The 17,308-nt window shown below is 36.9% G+C and overlaps 1 protein-coding gene and 1 long non-coding RNA gene across 5 annotated transcripts in view; one reads left to right on the forward strand and one right to left on the reverse strand.

The window, feature by feature from the left end:
- Positions 1-299: 299 nt before the first annotated feature.
- Positions 300-17,308, forward strand: part of LOC138986406 (uncharacterized) — a 146,602-nt gene continuing 129,593 nt past the window's right edge. Inside the window, exon 1 of the long non-coding RNA XR_011463257.1 lies at positions 300-1,037. This is a non-coding gene — a long non-coding RNA (uncharacterized lncRNA). The remainder of the gene's footprint in view (positions 1,038-17,308) is intronic.
- Positions 13,352-17,308, reverse strand: part of PHF6 (PHD finger protein 6) — a 48,845-nt gene continuing 44,888 nt past the window's right edge. For 3 of the 4 annotated variants that reach the window (XM_070365434.1, XM_070365433.1, XM_005911176.2), the window contains 2 exons: positions 16,820-16,949; positions 13,352-16,489 (listed from right to left, as the gene is read on the reverse strand). In XM_070365434.1, the coding sequence (XP_070221535.1) occupies positions 16,820-16,949 (130 nt within the window). In that variant the 3' untranslated portion in view covers positions 13,352-16,489. Of the gene's footprint in view, positions 16,950-17,308 lie in introns of all 4 variants that reach the window. The other variant, XM_014483502.2, reaches the window with a different exon arrangement.

Raw genomic sequence — 17,308 nt, forward strand, 5'->3', positions numbered from 1 at the left:
CCTGATAGCTCAGTTGGTAAAGAATCCTACATTGCAAATAGGTTTATCGGTACCATTGTTCTAGACTTCATATATATTTAGCCACATTTCAAATGCTCAATAGCCATTTGCAGCTAGTGGCTACTGTATTAGTGTGGACACAGAACATTTCCATCACTGTAGAAAGCAGAGTGGGTCTTCTGGAAGGAATGCCAAAGAACAGTCTCAGAGCCTCATGAGAAAGGAAGCAGGCTTCTCCGTGTAAGCGGATACTGATCCCAGGTGCATAAAACTGACAGACTGTTCCAGTGTACCAAAGATTCACAATTTCCAGGACTATTTTAGTGTAGAGGGAGATGAGTTCACAAAAGCAGATGACTATGGGGGGAACACATGTATACCTGTGGGTGATTCATGTTGATGTATGGCAAAAACCATCACAATACTGTAAGTAGCCTCAAATTAAAATAAATTAATTAATTTTTTAAAAAGTAGATGACTACTCCAAGTGGAAAACAAAATAGGACTGAGTAAAATGGATGAGATATCTATGTATGGCAAAACCAATACAATATTGTAAAGTAATTAGCTTCCAATTAAAATAAATATATATTAAAAAAAAGAAATCTAGTTGTGGTTGTTTTAGACTCTTTTCAGAATTGCTTTCAATATTCTATTTTCCAACAAAGGCCCCATTCTTTTGGCTCCATTTGTAACCCTCAGTTTAGCAGGTGGCGTCAATGCCCTTGAAATGAACACATTTGCTCAAAAATCACTATCAGTGGACTTCCAACTGAAACAATATTTCTAAAACAAAAAGCATAAATTCCTCAGACTGATACGTTATTTCCATTATCTGAGGGAGGAATAGAAACAGGAGAGTGAGAGTTGTGGGCAAGGATACAGAGCCCCGGACTAATCTCCTGCAGGAGTCCTGCCTTCAAGCCCGGATGACAAGATTTTGTATTCTGGTATCCCTGGCTACCTGGGAAGATGGGGAGTGGACCCTCTCAAGCTCCTATCAGTCAAGCGCAAGAAACCAGAGGTCCCTGTGGAAGGTACACTTGGAGCTAATGTGGGATGGGGGCATAGCTAGTAAGGGGCCTGGCTGTGCACTGCCAGCTCAGAGCCATAGGCTACACAAAATAGCTACCAGTGGAAATGAAGTATCATGGGATTTTCCTTGGAAACACCTTCCTAATATAGGAAACTAGTTTGAAGGAATATTATCAGTATAACTAAAAATAATGCTAAAAATGACTTTGTTACTATATAATTAAGACTATGCCTAATTTCCACCATTTACTAGAAGCAGCTGCTTTTTAAATAACTCATTTTCACCAGTAGCTATTGCAAAATAATTTAATGTTTGGCTGAATCCAGGTAAGATTCTGTAATTTTCGTGAACATATAGAAATGTTTCCACTCAACTTTGTGTGTGAACTTTTAAAGGTATAGTATCTGACAGACGTTTGTAATAATTATTTAGCAATTGTATTTTGCCTCTATTATTTTAATTGTACCTCCTAATATTCTTAAGTATCTTTGGGGAGTTTAAATTGGCATTAAACTAGATGAATAAGCACTTGATTTTATATATCTACCAGAATTGCCTGTAACATATACCTATATAACACATAATATAGGGGTACTTACATATGTAAGTGAATTTTGACCTTTAAGATGATTTCAAACAAAACCCCAAGAACTTGTGTTTGCTTCTTCCTCCTCAAATCTGGGGAAATTCAGATAATAGCAAACACTTAAATAGCACTTACCATTGGAGAAATTTAAACACTGGAGGGGTTCAATAATATTATTGTGATTATATTTTTTAAAGTCTTCATGCTATATATATATATATATATATATATATAAAATAATGGGATTTGATTCAAAATAAACCATGTGTGTGGGAGAGGAATAGGTAGGGTGTATATGAAACAAGATTGGAAATTAGTAATTGTTGTATCTGGCTACTGTGTTCACAATAAAAATTTTCTGCAGGGCACTTAAGTTATGTGAATTAACGGACTTTAAAAAATGTGCACAGAACTTTGACTTGGGAGTTTCTGTTTAGAAATTTACCTTAAGGAGATAATCAGACAGGGAAGAAAGCTATATGTTTAAGAATGTTCATCTCAGCATTATTTTTAAATATTTTTTACTCATGTATCCTATAAGAAAAAAAGAAATGTTACTTTAATAAAATGAAAAAGGAATCTAAGATGAAGACATGAAATACAAAGCAAAACAGTGGCAGGTGACGGGTCAAAACAGCTCAAAAGACCAGTTTCCTCTATTTTGAGTGTATGTCAGTAGAAAAGGTAGAGAATCCTCTGATTCTTGATTCCCTGATTCCTAAATGGGAAAGGAGAGAGTCCTCTCTAGGCCACCTGATCCAAATATAGTTTATACCCTTTCCTCCAGATGTGGTTCCTTAGTGAAACATCCTGATGACTCACCAAGGCTTACTCATATTTCCTGAGATCCAGCCTTCTTCAGGCTCCCTTAACAAGAACTGCTGTTTCTGCTGGTGTGTTTAACTTTAAAAATAAATAATAATTTCAAAATTACAGATAAGTTACAAGAATAGTACAAAAAAAAAAAAAAAAAAAGAATAGTACAAAGAACTCCCGTACATCCTTTACCAAGACTTACCAACCTGTGACATTTTGCTCTATTTGTTTTATGTCTTTTTATACATACACACACATGGATTACTTTTTGAACCAGTTAAAATGCAGACATGACACACCTTTACTCCTAAACAGCTCAGTATGTATTTTCTAAGAACAAGGATATTCTCTTATATAACAATAATAATCACAATCAGAAAATTAACATTGAGACAATATCATCTAATATTCAATCCATATTTACATTTAGTTCACAGTCCCCCAAATGTCCTTCATAGCGAGAATTCTTTTTCTGAACCAGGATCCAACTCAGGATTGCACATTGCTTTTACTTGTCATGTCTCTTTGGTCACTTTTAACTTGAAACAGTTCCTCTGCCTTTGTTTTTCAAGACGTTGATTTTTCTGAACAGTACAGGCCAGTTGTTCTGTAGAATATTCTTCAATCTAGAGTTCCCTGTTGTCTCTTCATGATTAGATCAGCCCTCTTTGCACTCGCAAAATAATGGCAACCTAACCTGCAACCAACTTAACTGTATGATGATAGGGAAATGGTTAAATAAACTGTGATACAACCACAAAATGTACTATCATGCAACCAACAAAAATGATAGAGTATATTTACTGAGCTGTGAAGACACTTTCAATTTTTAATTGAAAAAAAGCAGAATACAAATCGATAGTTATAACATGAGCCCATTTTATATAATTACATATATGCATAGAAACCCTGAAGATTTTACAAAAAAATATAATGGTGACCTATGGTCAACAGGAATATGATGGATTAAATTATTTTTTTCTTTTTTTTTTGGTGCCATGACTGAGATGATGGAGTAAATTTTTTAAAATTTATCTGTATTTTCTATGACTATACTACCAAATGCAATCTACAGATTCAATGTGATCCCTATCAAATTATCAATGACATTTTTCACAGAACTAGAACAATAAATTTCACAATTCATATGGAAACACAAGACTCCAAATAGCCAAAGCAGCCTTGAGAAAGAAGAATGGAGCTGGAGGAATCAACCTTCCTGACTTCAGACTATACTACAAAGCTATAGTCATCAAGACAGTATGGTCCTGGCACAAAACAGAAATACAGACCAATGGAACAAGATAGAGAACCCAGAGATAAACCCATGCACCTGTGGGTACCTTATTTTTGACAAAAGAGGCACAAATATATGATGGGGCAAAGATAGCCTCTTCAATAAGTGGTGCTGGGAAAACTGGACAGCTACGTGCAAAAGAATGAAATTAGAACACTACCTAATGCCATACACAAAGATAAACTCAAAATGGACTAAAGACCTAAATGTAAGACCAGAAACTACAAAACTCTTAGAGGAAAACATAGGCAGAACACTCAATGACATAAATCAAAGCAAGATCTTCTATGACCCACCTCCTAGAGTAATGGAAATAATAACAAAAATAAACAAGTGGGACCTAATTAAACTTAAAAGCTTTTGCACAGCAAAGGAAACTACAAATAAAGTGAAAAGACAACCGTCAGAATGGGAGAAAATACTCGTAAAGGAAACAACTGACAAATAATTTCCAAAATATACAAGCAGCTCATACAACTCAATACCAGAAAAGCAAACAACCCAATTAAAAAGTGGGAAAGGGACCTGAAGAGACATTTCTCCAAAGAAGACATACAGATGGCTAGCAGGCACATGAAAAGATGCTCAGCATCACTCATTATTAGAGAAACGCAAATCAAAACTACAAGGAGATATGCCTCACACCGGTCAGAATGGCCATCATCAAAAAGTCTACAAACAATAAATGCTGGAGAGGGTGTGGAGAAAAGGGAACCCTCTTGCATTGCTGGTAAACTAATGGATGTAAACTGGTAAACTGGAATGTAAACTGATACAGCCACTATGAAAGACGGTATGGAGATTCCTTAAAAGACTAGGCATAAAACCACCGTATGACCCAGCAATCCCACTCCTAGGCATATACCCTGAGGAAACCAAAATTGAAAAAGACACATGTACCCCAATGTTCGCTGCAGCACTATTTGCAACAGCTAGAACATGGAAGCAACCTAGATGTCCACTGACAGATGAATGGAAAAAGAAGTTGTGGTACATATGTACAATGGAATATTATTACTCAGCCATAAAAAGGAACACATTTGAATTAGTTCTAATGAGGTGGATGAACCTACAGCCTAATATACAGAGTGAAGTAAGTCAGAAAGAGAAATATAAATATCGTATACTGACACATATATATGGAATCTAAAAAGATGGCACTGATTAATTTATTTTCAGGGCAGCAATGGAGAAATAGACATAGAGTACACACCTATGGACATGGCGGGAGGGGAGGGGAGAAGGGGAGATGTATGGAGAACATAATATGGAAATTTACAATACCATATGTAAAATAGATAGCCAATGGGAATTTGCTGTATGATTCAGGGACCTCAAACAGGGGCTCTGTGACAGGCTGAAGGGTGGGATGGGGAGGGAGATAGAAGGGAGGTTTGGGAGGGAGGGGACATGGGTGTACCTATGGCTGATTCTTGTTGATGTACTGAACAGAAAACCACAAAATTCTGTAAAGCAATTATCCTTCAATTTAAAAAAATTTTTTAAACTTAAAAAATTATCTGCATTTTTCTAATTTTGTCATATGAGCATCAAGTCATCTGTGAATAGTGAAAATATCTTTTAAAAACTTTAAAAAGTAACAGGATAGCTTCACTTTTATATCTGAAGGATCACCATGTGGAAAAGGAAATACTTATTACTTTCCTGTACCATGAACCAGCTAATTTCACTTAAAATCACTTCATCTTATTTGCTTTTTATGACAACCCAGTGGTTTAAGGGATATATATTACATATAACATGGATACTATTTTGACAGAGGTGTAGGGGCTGAGACTGAGAGGAGGAAGGTACCTTGCTCAGAGTTTACCACTTACTGGACACAAAGCTAGGACTCAAATCCAGGACTTTCAGACCATAAAGTTCCTAATTTATCCACTTCACTCTGCTCTTGTGTGGCTCTTTTTCAGGTGTCTGCTGCCTGACTCTATCTCATAATGGGCTTAGAATTTTGACAGTTTCCCAGATTTTGGTCTTACCATCATACCTCTGATGATTTTCATAGGTTTCATAAATAGGCACATACCTTAACTTTTATTTTTCTCCTAAGCAAGATTTATATATGTGTATCTATGTACATTGGAGGAGGAAATGATAACCCACTCTAGTATAGTCTTGCCTGGAAAAATCCCATGGACAGAGGAGCCTGGTGGGCTTCAGCCCATGGGATCACAAAGAGTCGGACACAACTGAGTGACTCAGCATCGGTGTACATTAAATGACTTTGCTTTCTGATGTGCCTCAAGCTTTGAGTTATCTTTATTATGTGGCATTTTCCCAAGCAAGGTGGCTAATCAAATTCATTACCTCATGACAGCACTGGCCTCAACATCTTCCTTCTCTCAACTTTCCTTTCCACCATTTTACCTCTCAGGTACCTACGGTTCCCTCCACTCTGTCTTTGTAGGTCCTCTGCCAAGGAAAGGAAACCAGATGGTGATTTTGCACAGGCACCTATTAAACCTCTGCTATTGGGGAGGGGCTAGGTAGACAGTCCATGCACAGTCCCAACCAACAGAAGGACTTTTCAGTTTCGGTCTTGTCATCTAGTGGGTTACTCTTCTCTTTGGGTCATCTGCAAAAGCAGATTGGCAGAGAACCGTGTGATGGAGCGTGGACTATATGGACACTAAATAGAGTCAAGGAAGTCAAGTAAAACAGGAACTCAAAAGCGCAAATTGGCTTTAGCAACAGTCACTGGTGAACTGTGCCCGAGTGGTTTTAGTGTAGTTGAGAGAAATGGAGAGATGTAGACAGAAGTGCATACAGTGAGCTAAAGAGTGTATAATAAAAATATTGAAGTGGAAATATCAAGTGAAGACTTGACTTTCAAGAAAATTATATGAAAAGAGAAGGTAAAGTAAAACTAGAAGGAAGCACAGGAACAAGGGACAGTGTATTAGGGGATGGAGATCTTCAGTCTGTGTTCTCTCCTCTAATTCTCACAGCTCTATGCACAGAGTACTAGTTTCAACTGCATTTAAAAGATGAGAGATAATGGAAGTGGAGAGTCAGCAACCTCATCAAGGCCACCGAAATCCGGAGGCCATCTGTAAGTACAAAGGACTGCAGACTGATATGGAGAATCTGAGACCAAACACCAGTATTTATGGGGCATCAGTCTGCATTGGGATTTCCTCTAGCAGGTCATCTTCCACCAAAGTAAGAGTACGGTAAACTCTAGGCAGAGGAGAAGCAAACAGTGGAAGAGAATTACGAGAAGTGGGAAGCTGAGGCCAGTGGTGTCAAGGGGTAATGGAGCTCATTAACCATCTTATCCAAACTGAGTATTTAAGGAAGCAAGACCAAATAAAATGAAGGAACTAAGAGTCTGGTGAACATGGGCACAGAGTACAAGTTAGGAATCTTGGCCAAAAGTTCAAAAGAAAAACATACAAACAAACAAAACCCAGTAGAATCCAAATTAGTTTATCAGTGGTAAAAATAGATCCAAAAGACAGAATGAGATTCTAAAGAAGTATATGTGGAAATCAAAGCAGATCAATTTTATCACTATGATTGATGGTATCATTAACAGGCAGATAAAATTCAGGTCAGGACAATTTGATGTGACACTCATGCTTGAGTAGCCAACACATTGGGTAAAAATGTCCAGAAGAATAGCATAGTGTCCCATTTGAGACGCAGCTTCAGTGAATGGAGCAGACTGCCGATAGGGACTGGAACTAATCACCTGCGGTCACACAGGTGACAGTTTGATCAGTTGATTGTGGTGACAAGTAAGAACAATACAAGAGGGCAAAGACCAGGACACCATGGAACATTTAGATCAAGGTAGGGGGAAGAGTCAGGAAAGGAGTAGTCTTGAAAGAGTGGTATAGATCATGGAAATAGTTTCCAGGAGGGCATCAAAGGAAAAAAAGAATAAAGATAGGAACGTTTTAAAGTTTTATGTCAACCACCTTTCTAGGAAATGGCCTACAAACAGTTGGCTGCATTTCCAAGTTTCATGAAATGGAGTGACTCTGGTTATTAAATGCAGTAAAGGCAGCCTAAATCCTTTCCTACCTTGCCTCTTTCCCAGGGAAAAAGAAAACCTGTCAAGCCTTTTTCCTAAGCAACATATGTTTTCTTTAACCCCTTTCCCTGCCCCTTGGCCCCCACCCTCATCTCCACCCCCAGCATACTGGATTCCTGCCCTAGGCTGCTTGGACACATGGGATAAGGTGAATCACTTAAGAACCATTCTTCCAAGGGAGGTCTGAGAAGACTATTGTGTTTGAGGATAATGCCAAAATTTCAGCTCTTTGATCTGCAAACTTTCAGACACTGCTTATCTTCTATGCTTGCTCTCTAACAGAGAACATGAGACCAGGGTCCGAAGAATTACTGCTTCCTGGTAATACTAAATCAATACTAAATATAGAACATAAGCCTATTGGGCTTAAGGATCAGGAACATTTGAAAATAAGCCTTTCTGTTAAGTTGTCTGGCTAAACTCTGAAATGAAAATAATACCAGTCTTCATTATTACTAAAGTTTCAAGTTACAAAAATGAACTCTCTAGTGTAGTTATCCTGTTTGTGGCTACTCCTTAAAGACTTAATTATTTCATAAGCATATGAAAAAAAGGGGAGGAAACATAACCAAAGGTCAAGTTATTGGTAAAATATTCAAAAGAATTTTTTGTAAAAAAAAAAGAAAAAAGAAAAGCTATTTGTAATATTATACATCTGACTTAAATCTATTTAAGTAAAATAATTGGCTAAAGTCATAAATACCCAATTTGCACAAAATGTTAAACTAATGGCATCAAGTCCTGGTTCCAAATCAGGAAAGGAGTATATCAAGGCTGTATATTGTCACCCTGCTTATTTAACTTATATGCAGAGAAGGCAATGGCACCCCACTCCAGTACTCTTGCCTGGAAAATCCCATGGGTGGAGGAGCCTGGTGGGCTGCAGTCCATGGGGTCTCGAAGAGTCGGACACAACTGAGCGACTTCACTTTCACTTTTCACTTTCATGCATTGGAGAAGGAAATGGCAACCCACTCCAGTGTCCTTGCCTGGAGAATCCCAGGGACAGGGGAGCCTGGTGGGCTACCATCTATGGGGTCGCCCAGAGTCGGACATGACTGAAGCGACTTAGCAGCAGAGTACATCATGAGAAACGCTGGGCTGGACGAAGCACAAGCTGGAATCAAGATTGCCAGGAGAAATATCAATAACCTCAGATATGCAGATGACACCACCCTTATGGCAGAAAGCAAAGAACTAAAGAGCCTCTTGATGAAAGTCAAAGAGGAGAGTGAAAAAGTTAGCTTAAAACTCAACATTCAGAAAACTAAGATCATGGTATCCAGTCCCATCACTTCATGGCAAATAGATGGGGAAGCAATGGAAATAGTGAGAGACTTTATTTTGGGGGTCTCCAAAATCACTGCAGATGGTAACTGCAGCCATGAAATTAAAAGACGCTTGCTTCTTGGAAGAAAAGCTATGACCAACCTAGACAGCATATTAAAAAGCAGAGACATTACTTTGCCAACTAAGGTACATCTAGTCAAGCTATGGTTTTTCCAGTAGTCATGTATAGATGTGAGAGCTGGACTATAAAGAAAGCTGAGTGCTGAAGAATTGATGCTTTTGAAATGTGGTGTTGGAGAAGACTCTTGGGAGTCCTTTGGACTGCAAGGAGATCCAACCAGTCCATCCCAAAGGAAATCAGTCCTGAATAGTCATTGGAAGGACTGATGCTGAAGCTGAAACTCCAATACTTTGGCCACCTGATACAAAGAACTGACTCATTTGAAAAGACCCTGATGCTGGGAAAGATTGAAGGCAGGAAGAGAAGGGGACGACAGAGGATGAGATGGTTGGATGGCATCACCAACTCAATGGACATGAGTTTGAGTACACTCCAGGAGTTGGTGATGGACAGGAAGGCCTGGCGTGCTGTAGTCCATGGGGTCGCAAAGAGTTGGACATGACTGAGTGACTGAACTGAACTGACTGAATGGCATCAATTCATTCTTGAGTAAATTCAATTTATTCTTTAGAAACTTTCTTGATAACCAAATATTCACGCTATTTTTTCCCCTAATTTATTTATTTACTTATGGCTGTGCTGGGTCTTCCTTGCTGCTCAGGCCTGTCTCTAGTTGTGGCGAGCAGGGGCTCCTCTCTAGTTGCACTGTACAGGCTTCTCATTCTGTGGTTTCTCTTGTTGAAGCACAGGCTCTAGAGCACTTGGACTTCAGTAGTTGCAGCACCTGGGCTCAGTAGTTGTGGCTTCCGGGCTCTAGAGCACAAGCTCAATAGTTGTGGCTTATGAGCTTGGTTGCTCCATGGCATGTGGGATCTTTCCGGACCAGGGATCAAACCCGTGTCTCCTGAATTCACAAGTGGATTCTCTACCACTGAGCTACCAGGGAGGGCCCTATTCATGTTATTTTTACTCTTATTTCTTATTTTATATTCAGACATGCAGGTAACTGGTGCTTGAAATTCTCAAATGAAAAAAAATTCTAGCAGATAAGCTAAAAGCATGATATGTATATCAAGTCATTTTTCCTAGTTAGTCTTAGATTTTATTCATACAAGGACAAACCAACTAGTTGAAAAGGTCAAGTGATTCTACCTTATTTTTTACATAATTGACCAGTTGTTAGACAGTGTTTGGGGAGTAGGAACCATCTCAACAGAAAAAGGTCATAGGAATTCTTCAATAAAACAGTACACAACCCCTTCAAGTACACTGAACTGAGTCACATCTGACCCTGGACACACAGTAAATCCATCTGGCAACAATGAACAGCTATGAGCAAGCTGTTACTTTTCAGAAAGCAGAATGAAGGCAAATGATTCACCAATAATTAATACAAATAATAATACATACAAAACTGTTGATAGTACATACGAAACAAAGCCTTTTGACTTAATCTTTTCACAAATGAAATATAATGTCCAGTTTCTCAAAGATAATTCATATTCCACTTTGAGATATAGTCTATTTGGTCTTTACAGCAAAATCAAAACTCCACAGAATTCTCTATAGAGCATGTATGTTTTTTTTAAAGGCTCCACACCTCTTTTTCATTAAAAAGCACTCCTTTGGAGTAGCAGAGCAGGGAAGCTTAGTCCCTACAGGTGGACTTTTAAATTGGTACTAATTTTTTGGATGGTGATTTTTTTAATCAAAATTTTAAATGTACATACCCTTTACTTAGAAGTTCCACTTCTGAAATATAGCCTAAGAAATTACTTAAGAACATGAAGATGTACATGAGACTGGACAGAACTGCAGTTCATCCATACACTCCAATGCCATGGCGCTGCTAAACAGAATGTGAGAAATCTCGTTGTGCTGACACTTTCTAGTGTTGTTCAAGTGAAAAAGACAAGGTGCAGAACTGGAAGTACAGCATAAGACTATTTATGCTAGGTTATATCTTAACATAAGCATTTGGCAGAATACACATCAAGTACAGGGGAATAGGCTGGTGGAAAAAGGGGGATTTTAGCATTTTGCTTTATACATCTGTATATTTTCATGTTGCACAATGACTACATTTTTTTAAACTGAGGTAAAGTTCACATAACATAAAATTCACCCTTTGAAGTATATAATTTGTGGTTTTTAGTATAGTCACAAAGTTGTATAACCATCACTACTATTTAATTTCACACATTTTCATCACCCCCAAAAGAAACTCCATGCCAGTTATTTCTTACCCGCCCCCGCCCCCCACAGCTCCTGGCACCCACTAATCTGCATTCCGTCTCTATGAATTTGCCTCTTCTGGACATTTCATATAAACAGAATCCTACACTATGATGATCATAGTGTAGTAAGCTGGCTTCATCCAGTTAGTATGAATCAGCACTTCATTTCTTCTTATGGCTATATATGACTTTAATAGCTCCAATTTTAAAGCTACTCAAACAGAAAAACCTTACTCTTTTGTATACACGACTTTATAGAAACTCAACAGCTCTAAATCCAGTGTCCATATTACAGTTTATTTCTACCTCCCTGCTCCTAACACTCCCTTGAACATTTACTCTCTCAGGTCCCATTTAAAAGGTTGCCTCTTCAAACAGTACTTTTGTTTTCACATAAATCTCTTAGACTATTATCATTCACACAGCAGAACGCTTTTTGCCCAGTTGTACCTTCCCTATCTCCACACCACTGGCCCCACCCCCAACATAAAACACATTTGTAAGTCTATAGACTTTTCACTTTCACTTTCCTGCATTGGAGAAGGAAATGGCAACCCACTCCAGTGTTCTTGCCTGGAGAATCCCGGGGATGGGGGAGTCTGGTGGGCTGCCGTCTATGGGGTCGCACAGAGTCAGACACGACTCAAGTGACTTAGCAGCAGCAGCAGACATGTATAGGCAAAGGTAGAATTTGGGAGTTTATGGATCCGCTATGTTGACAAAGACCCAGGTCTGGCTGACTTCAGTACATTTACCACAGGCAGAAATGTCTGCTACAGTGTAACAAAGTAAAATGCTATCGTTAACTTCCATAGTAACTTATTATTAACTTCCATAGGTATTTTATAGCTTTCATCTTCTGAATAAAAATCAAGACTATATTTTTGCCTTGTCCTTCAAGTTCGGTTACCTCATTATCTGAACAAGGCAAAATTATGTAATACTGGTTGATACATAAAGCAGCACTGTCACAGGGACTGGGTTTTTCTCTTAAAAACATGGACTGGCCATAGAATTTTCCTAGGAAATTCTACCACATTTATGCTTTGGAATGACCTCAGCAATGCTGAAAAAAGAAAACAAAAATACCCCAATCCCAAACCCCAGCTGTAAATAGTTTCAATTAGCTAAAGAAAAACCACATAATTCTCTTCTCCATATTTTTATTGGGTAATTAAAATGAAGCTCAGTAATGGATTTTCAATGTGCGCACACACGCACACGCACACACACTCACTCACTCAAACATGACAGGTAACATTTGCAATAAAGCACGCTATAGTTCTAGTTCCAGCATTAATCAGCAATCTCTTGCTTGATTTCTTTTTCCTCTTGAGTAGGGATGCAGGCATGCAGGTTAGAAATTATATGTATGGAATGAGTATATTCTACCAACCAAAACTTTGATTTCTGCCCTCAGTAGGACCACCTCAATATATGAGCACTACCGCTAGAAGTGTCCACAGTAAAGGAAGTACATTTAAATCTTTAAGATGGAATTCCTTTATGACAAGGATATTAACCTTGCACCCTTATGAGCAAGCTGATAAACTATACTAGGAGTTTGGGTTTATCTTTAAAATCGCCTTCTAACTAGGTTTCAGAGGATCTGATGTAAGTCATAGGTATCTGAATCATGTAATGATAAAAGAAACAAGATGTAATGCAGTTCTATTATACTTTTGAAAGATTTGCTGTTTCTCTCCCTGATAAAGCCTTATGTGTGAAACGTCAAAATTAACTCAAATTCACACTTTTCTCTCTTTCATACTTATTTAACCACAAAGTTATTAAACAAACCAGGCATTTCACCTTGAAATAATAGCAAGACTAAAAGGAACATAATACTATTGCAGTTACAGATAAGCTTCATCATACCCTTGTACAAAAAAGACATAAGTACAAACATGAAAGTCATAACTCATTTATTGAATGAATAGTATATGCAAGAATACCAATAAAAGGAAACTAATACTACAAACTACAATTTTGAAAATAAAGCCAATATAACAGGAACAAAATATACATAATATGAGAGGAATGTTTGATTTTGACCCATAATGCATTCCTTATCTTTACAATAACCTAAATGTCTGTTAGAACAAAACTGTATACCTTGGTCTAACTTTAGTGCTTCTTAAAAAAGCAACAACATTCTAGAACACTTTTCTTTTGCTTTGAGATATTTAAGATTCACACATTTGTTCAAGTACATAGATTCTGATTTAACAGTAGATCTACATATCTTGTTATTCTCTTAATATCTTGAGTAACATGTACTCCAGAGCAAGTACTATCCGAAATTCTAAAACTGATGATCATTGAAATAAAATGTACTTCAGTTGTGGGTTTTTAATAAATTGAGATGAAAGTAAAACTCACCCTTCCCACCCCCCTCCCCCCAGGAACAAAGAGCTCATTAAAGTATAGAAACTCAAGTCTATCTTTCTACTCTAAAGAACATTTCTTACTAACATTTCTGGTAAGGCAATAAATGCTCCAGAATAATCTTCAATATATGCTTGCAAAGATTACACTGTTTAATATCGATAACAAAAACAAAACAAAAAAAAAGGAAAAAAGAAAAAATGCTTCAAAATTTTAAGCTAAAATATGCATAAAGGACAGTCATGGCAGTATTTTTTGAAATGATGTAAATGTTATATACTTATCAAATAATGTCATGCTTATTAAAACTACAGTTAAGGACTTAAGAGATGAACAGTAAATACACTGCTGAGGTCCATTTTTCTAAATATTCATACCACAATGTAATTACTACCCAAAAGATGATGATGCTACTTGGGAACATAAGTACTGTACAATTTTTACATTGTAAGGCACTTTTACTCAGCATGTGACGAAAACATGGATAGAGAATCAAAATATTGGAAGTTTACAACCGAAGGTGATTTTTCATGTGACTTCAATTTACATTTCAATTTTTAATGAAAGACTGTTTAGCCAATGACACCACAGTGAGAAAAATAGGTAGCCAGCCACTTATCTAGCCAACCAAATGGTAAAGTGCTATTCTGGTTGCTAGTGGCAGAGAAAGGGTTGAAGAAACCCATACAAAGTCATACACTTTATTACATAACAAATTTATTAACTGACAGCTATAGTATTTGAAGTTCATTATATGATTATTGACTGGCCATTATTACCCCTTGGCACCTTCCATTTTTCCTAAAAATATCATTACAGTAGTTGTCCAAAAATGAAGGTGCTCTATTATTCCGTGGGTAAGTCTATGGCACACAATGTAAAAATGATCTAGACACAGTGATTCAAAGATTTAAAATAATGGGTTTCAAGCTGCTGTAAGGAAATAAAGTACAGATCCTTTGGGAAAAGTCACATAGCTTGGTAAACAAACATCTAGATCTGTCGTTGCACTTCAAGTCATGGTGAATTTTGAAAATTCATCACATACATACACAAAAAAATCCAATGGTATATTTAGAGCAAAAGGAGAACAACGTATAGGGCAATCCACTACTAAAGCTAGTTTCCTTCTAAAAATAATAAAAGATGGTTAAAATAAAGCAATCATTGAGTCCCTTGATTTAAGTAAATGTGTGAATACACACTTGACAAATGTGACTTTAAGGGACTGGCAGTTAAAAAAAATCAGTCATTAAGCACAGTGTAATTTTCCACCTGTTACATTTTTAAAATGCTTTTCCATAATCTGCAGAACATCTCAATGTACAGTCAAGTTAACATGTTATTTCTTGTTGGCTAATCTGCTTTAATGTGGTAGGTTAATAAACCAGAAATCAGAATCCCTACCCTTGATACTGAGGTGCTATGGTAATATTAGGCAGAACACAACTAAAGTTTTTTTGGTTTTGCCACAAAGAAATAGATAAATGTGCTTCAGCAGGTAAATGGAAGAAAATATCACTAGCTAGAAATGCCAGTGTGAAAATCCTTTCTAAAAAGCTGGGTTCTTAGGCTTTGAGAAACAATTCTGATGATCAATGAAACAATACCGAACATTACCAGAAGGAAAATAGGACACAGAAGCCTATTTTATAGATAAGCAAAGCAATGAATGAAAACATTAAAAATATTAAATAAAGTTTCTAAAATAGTGGTCACAAAATTAAAAATAAATACTGTTTTATGCAAAGACTGTTTTTTTTTTTTACTTCTACAGCACATGAGACCTCCTTACATACTTTGGGCCAATATATGAAGTGTTCCACAAAAACACGGCACTTGAGAGGAACAAGTTTCAGACATGGTGGCTAAAGTCCTTAGTAAGTGGTAACCCCTTAAATCTTAAAGAGGTTTCATTTGCTGTTGCCAAATGTTAGTTTAAACTTGAAAGGATCCAATCATTTTGCTAGAAGCTCTTTGTATGACATGAAAAGAGAAGAGGTTTACTGTCAAGAGAATTTTGGCATAAGCACTGGAGCTCAAAGCTTATAATCACCAGTTGCCCGAGTCCATGCTGGTCAGTGAAAACAACTTTAACAGGAACCAAATGAAAAGCTTTAGCACACTTCTTGGAAGAGATTTTTTAGCATGTGCTGTCAAAGCCAAGAGAAAAAGAAGGTTCTCTTCATTTCTAGCCTCCGTTACTTGAGCGTGGAAAAAAAAATTCAAAAATTCCCATGTGTTGCCACCAGAGGCATGTTTGTACTGTAAAGTGAAATTTGCTTACGCTTTCCCTTGAGTATGAATCCACTAAACAAACTTAGACATTCTAAACAGTAGAACTTTGTTCAGTCCAGAAATATAGCTTACTTCATTTCAATGTCTGCTTTAACTGTTGACACTATACACAGGGTTAATAGTGTTTCAATTGCTTCCCAGAAACTGCAAACTACAGCTACGTAATATCAACATGTCAAACTCTGCCATCTAGTGAAGGCTCATAAAACAAACAAGATGCTTTTAGGCAGTTCAATGAAGGATCTAAGAGTTGGGCAGTAAAAAGTTACAAACCCTTTTTGATTTTAGAAAACAGTGAAAAAAGAATAGTAGTTATGGATGTCTTATTCATTCCCAGTTTTCTAACTCTGTCCCATGAACCTGTTTAAAAGATGATAAAAAAATGTAAAATATGATGCTTGAGGGGAGCACAATAAATAAAATGTTATTGAGGAGCAAGAATATCTTATTGGTTTGACACTACAACTACATTTATTGATAAAGTGGATAGCTTGTTTTTACAGTTACAAAATCAGCTAGTTAAAAGAAAAAAAAACTATGCAAGCCTACACATCCTCAGCATTCTAGTAACATGCTTAACTAAATATAATAGCATTAAAAAAAAACCAAACTGCACATTATTAGTTCAATATATATTTATCAGTGTGTACTGTATTCTGACAACACAGCCAATATAGTTAACTTTCATACCTAGTTTCCATTAAGCTGCTGCTGAGTTAGTTGTTGCTGATCAATTTCTACTTTTCCTCGGCTTTTACTCTCTCGTTCTTCATCTTCTTCATCTCTCTCATCATTTCCACTATGATTTTTACAATATAGTCTACAATGATGAAAGACAAGAATCTCAAAATGTTTTGTCATTATTGATGAGAACATATTTACATCATTAGTGGACGAGGTTGACGCCCATTTAAAATATGGTCTCCTCATCCAAAAACTCTCCACAATTAGGTAAAGGTTCATTTCTATTTAATAGAAAGGAAAGCACTCTATTAATGAGATACAAAAAGTTCATCTCAAATAAAACCTCTGGTTTAGGATGAAAGTTACCACATATGTTCAAATATAAGGCAATTCCTCACTTTGCCCAATGAGATTAAAAAGGTTTTCAGCCAACATAAAAATATCAATTTTCAGTATATATGTGAAAATGTCAGTTGCTCAGATTTGTCTGACTCT

This window comes from Bos mutus, chromosome X, assembly GCF_027580195.1.
Source record: "Bos mutus isolate GX-2022 chromosome X, NWIPB_WYAK_1.1, whole genome shotgun sequence".
In the NCBI taxonomy this organism is placed as follows: Eukaryota; Metazoa; Chordata; class Mammalia; order Artiodactyla; family Bovidae; genus Bos; species Bos mutus.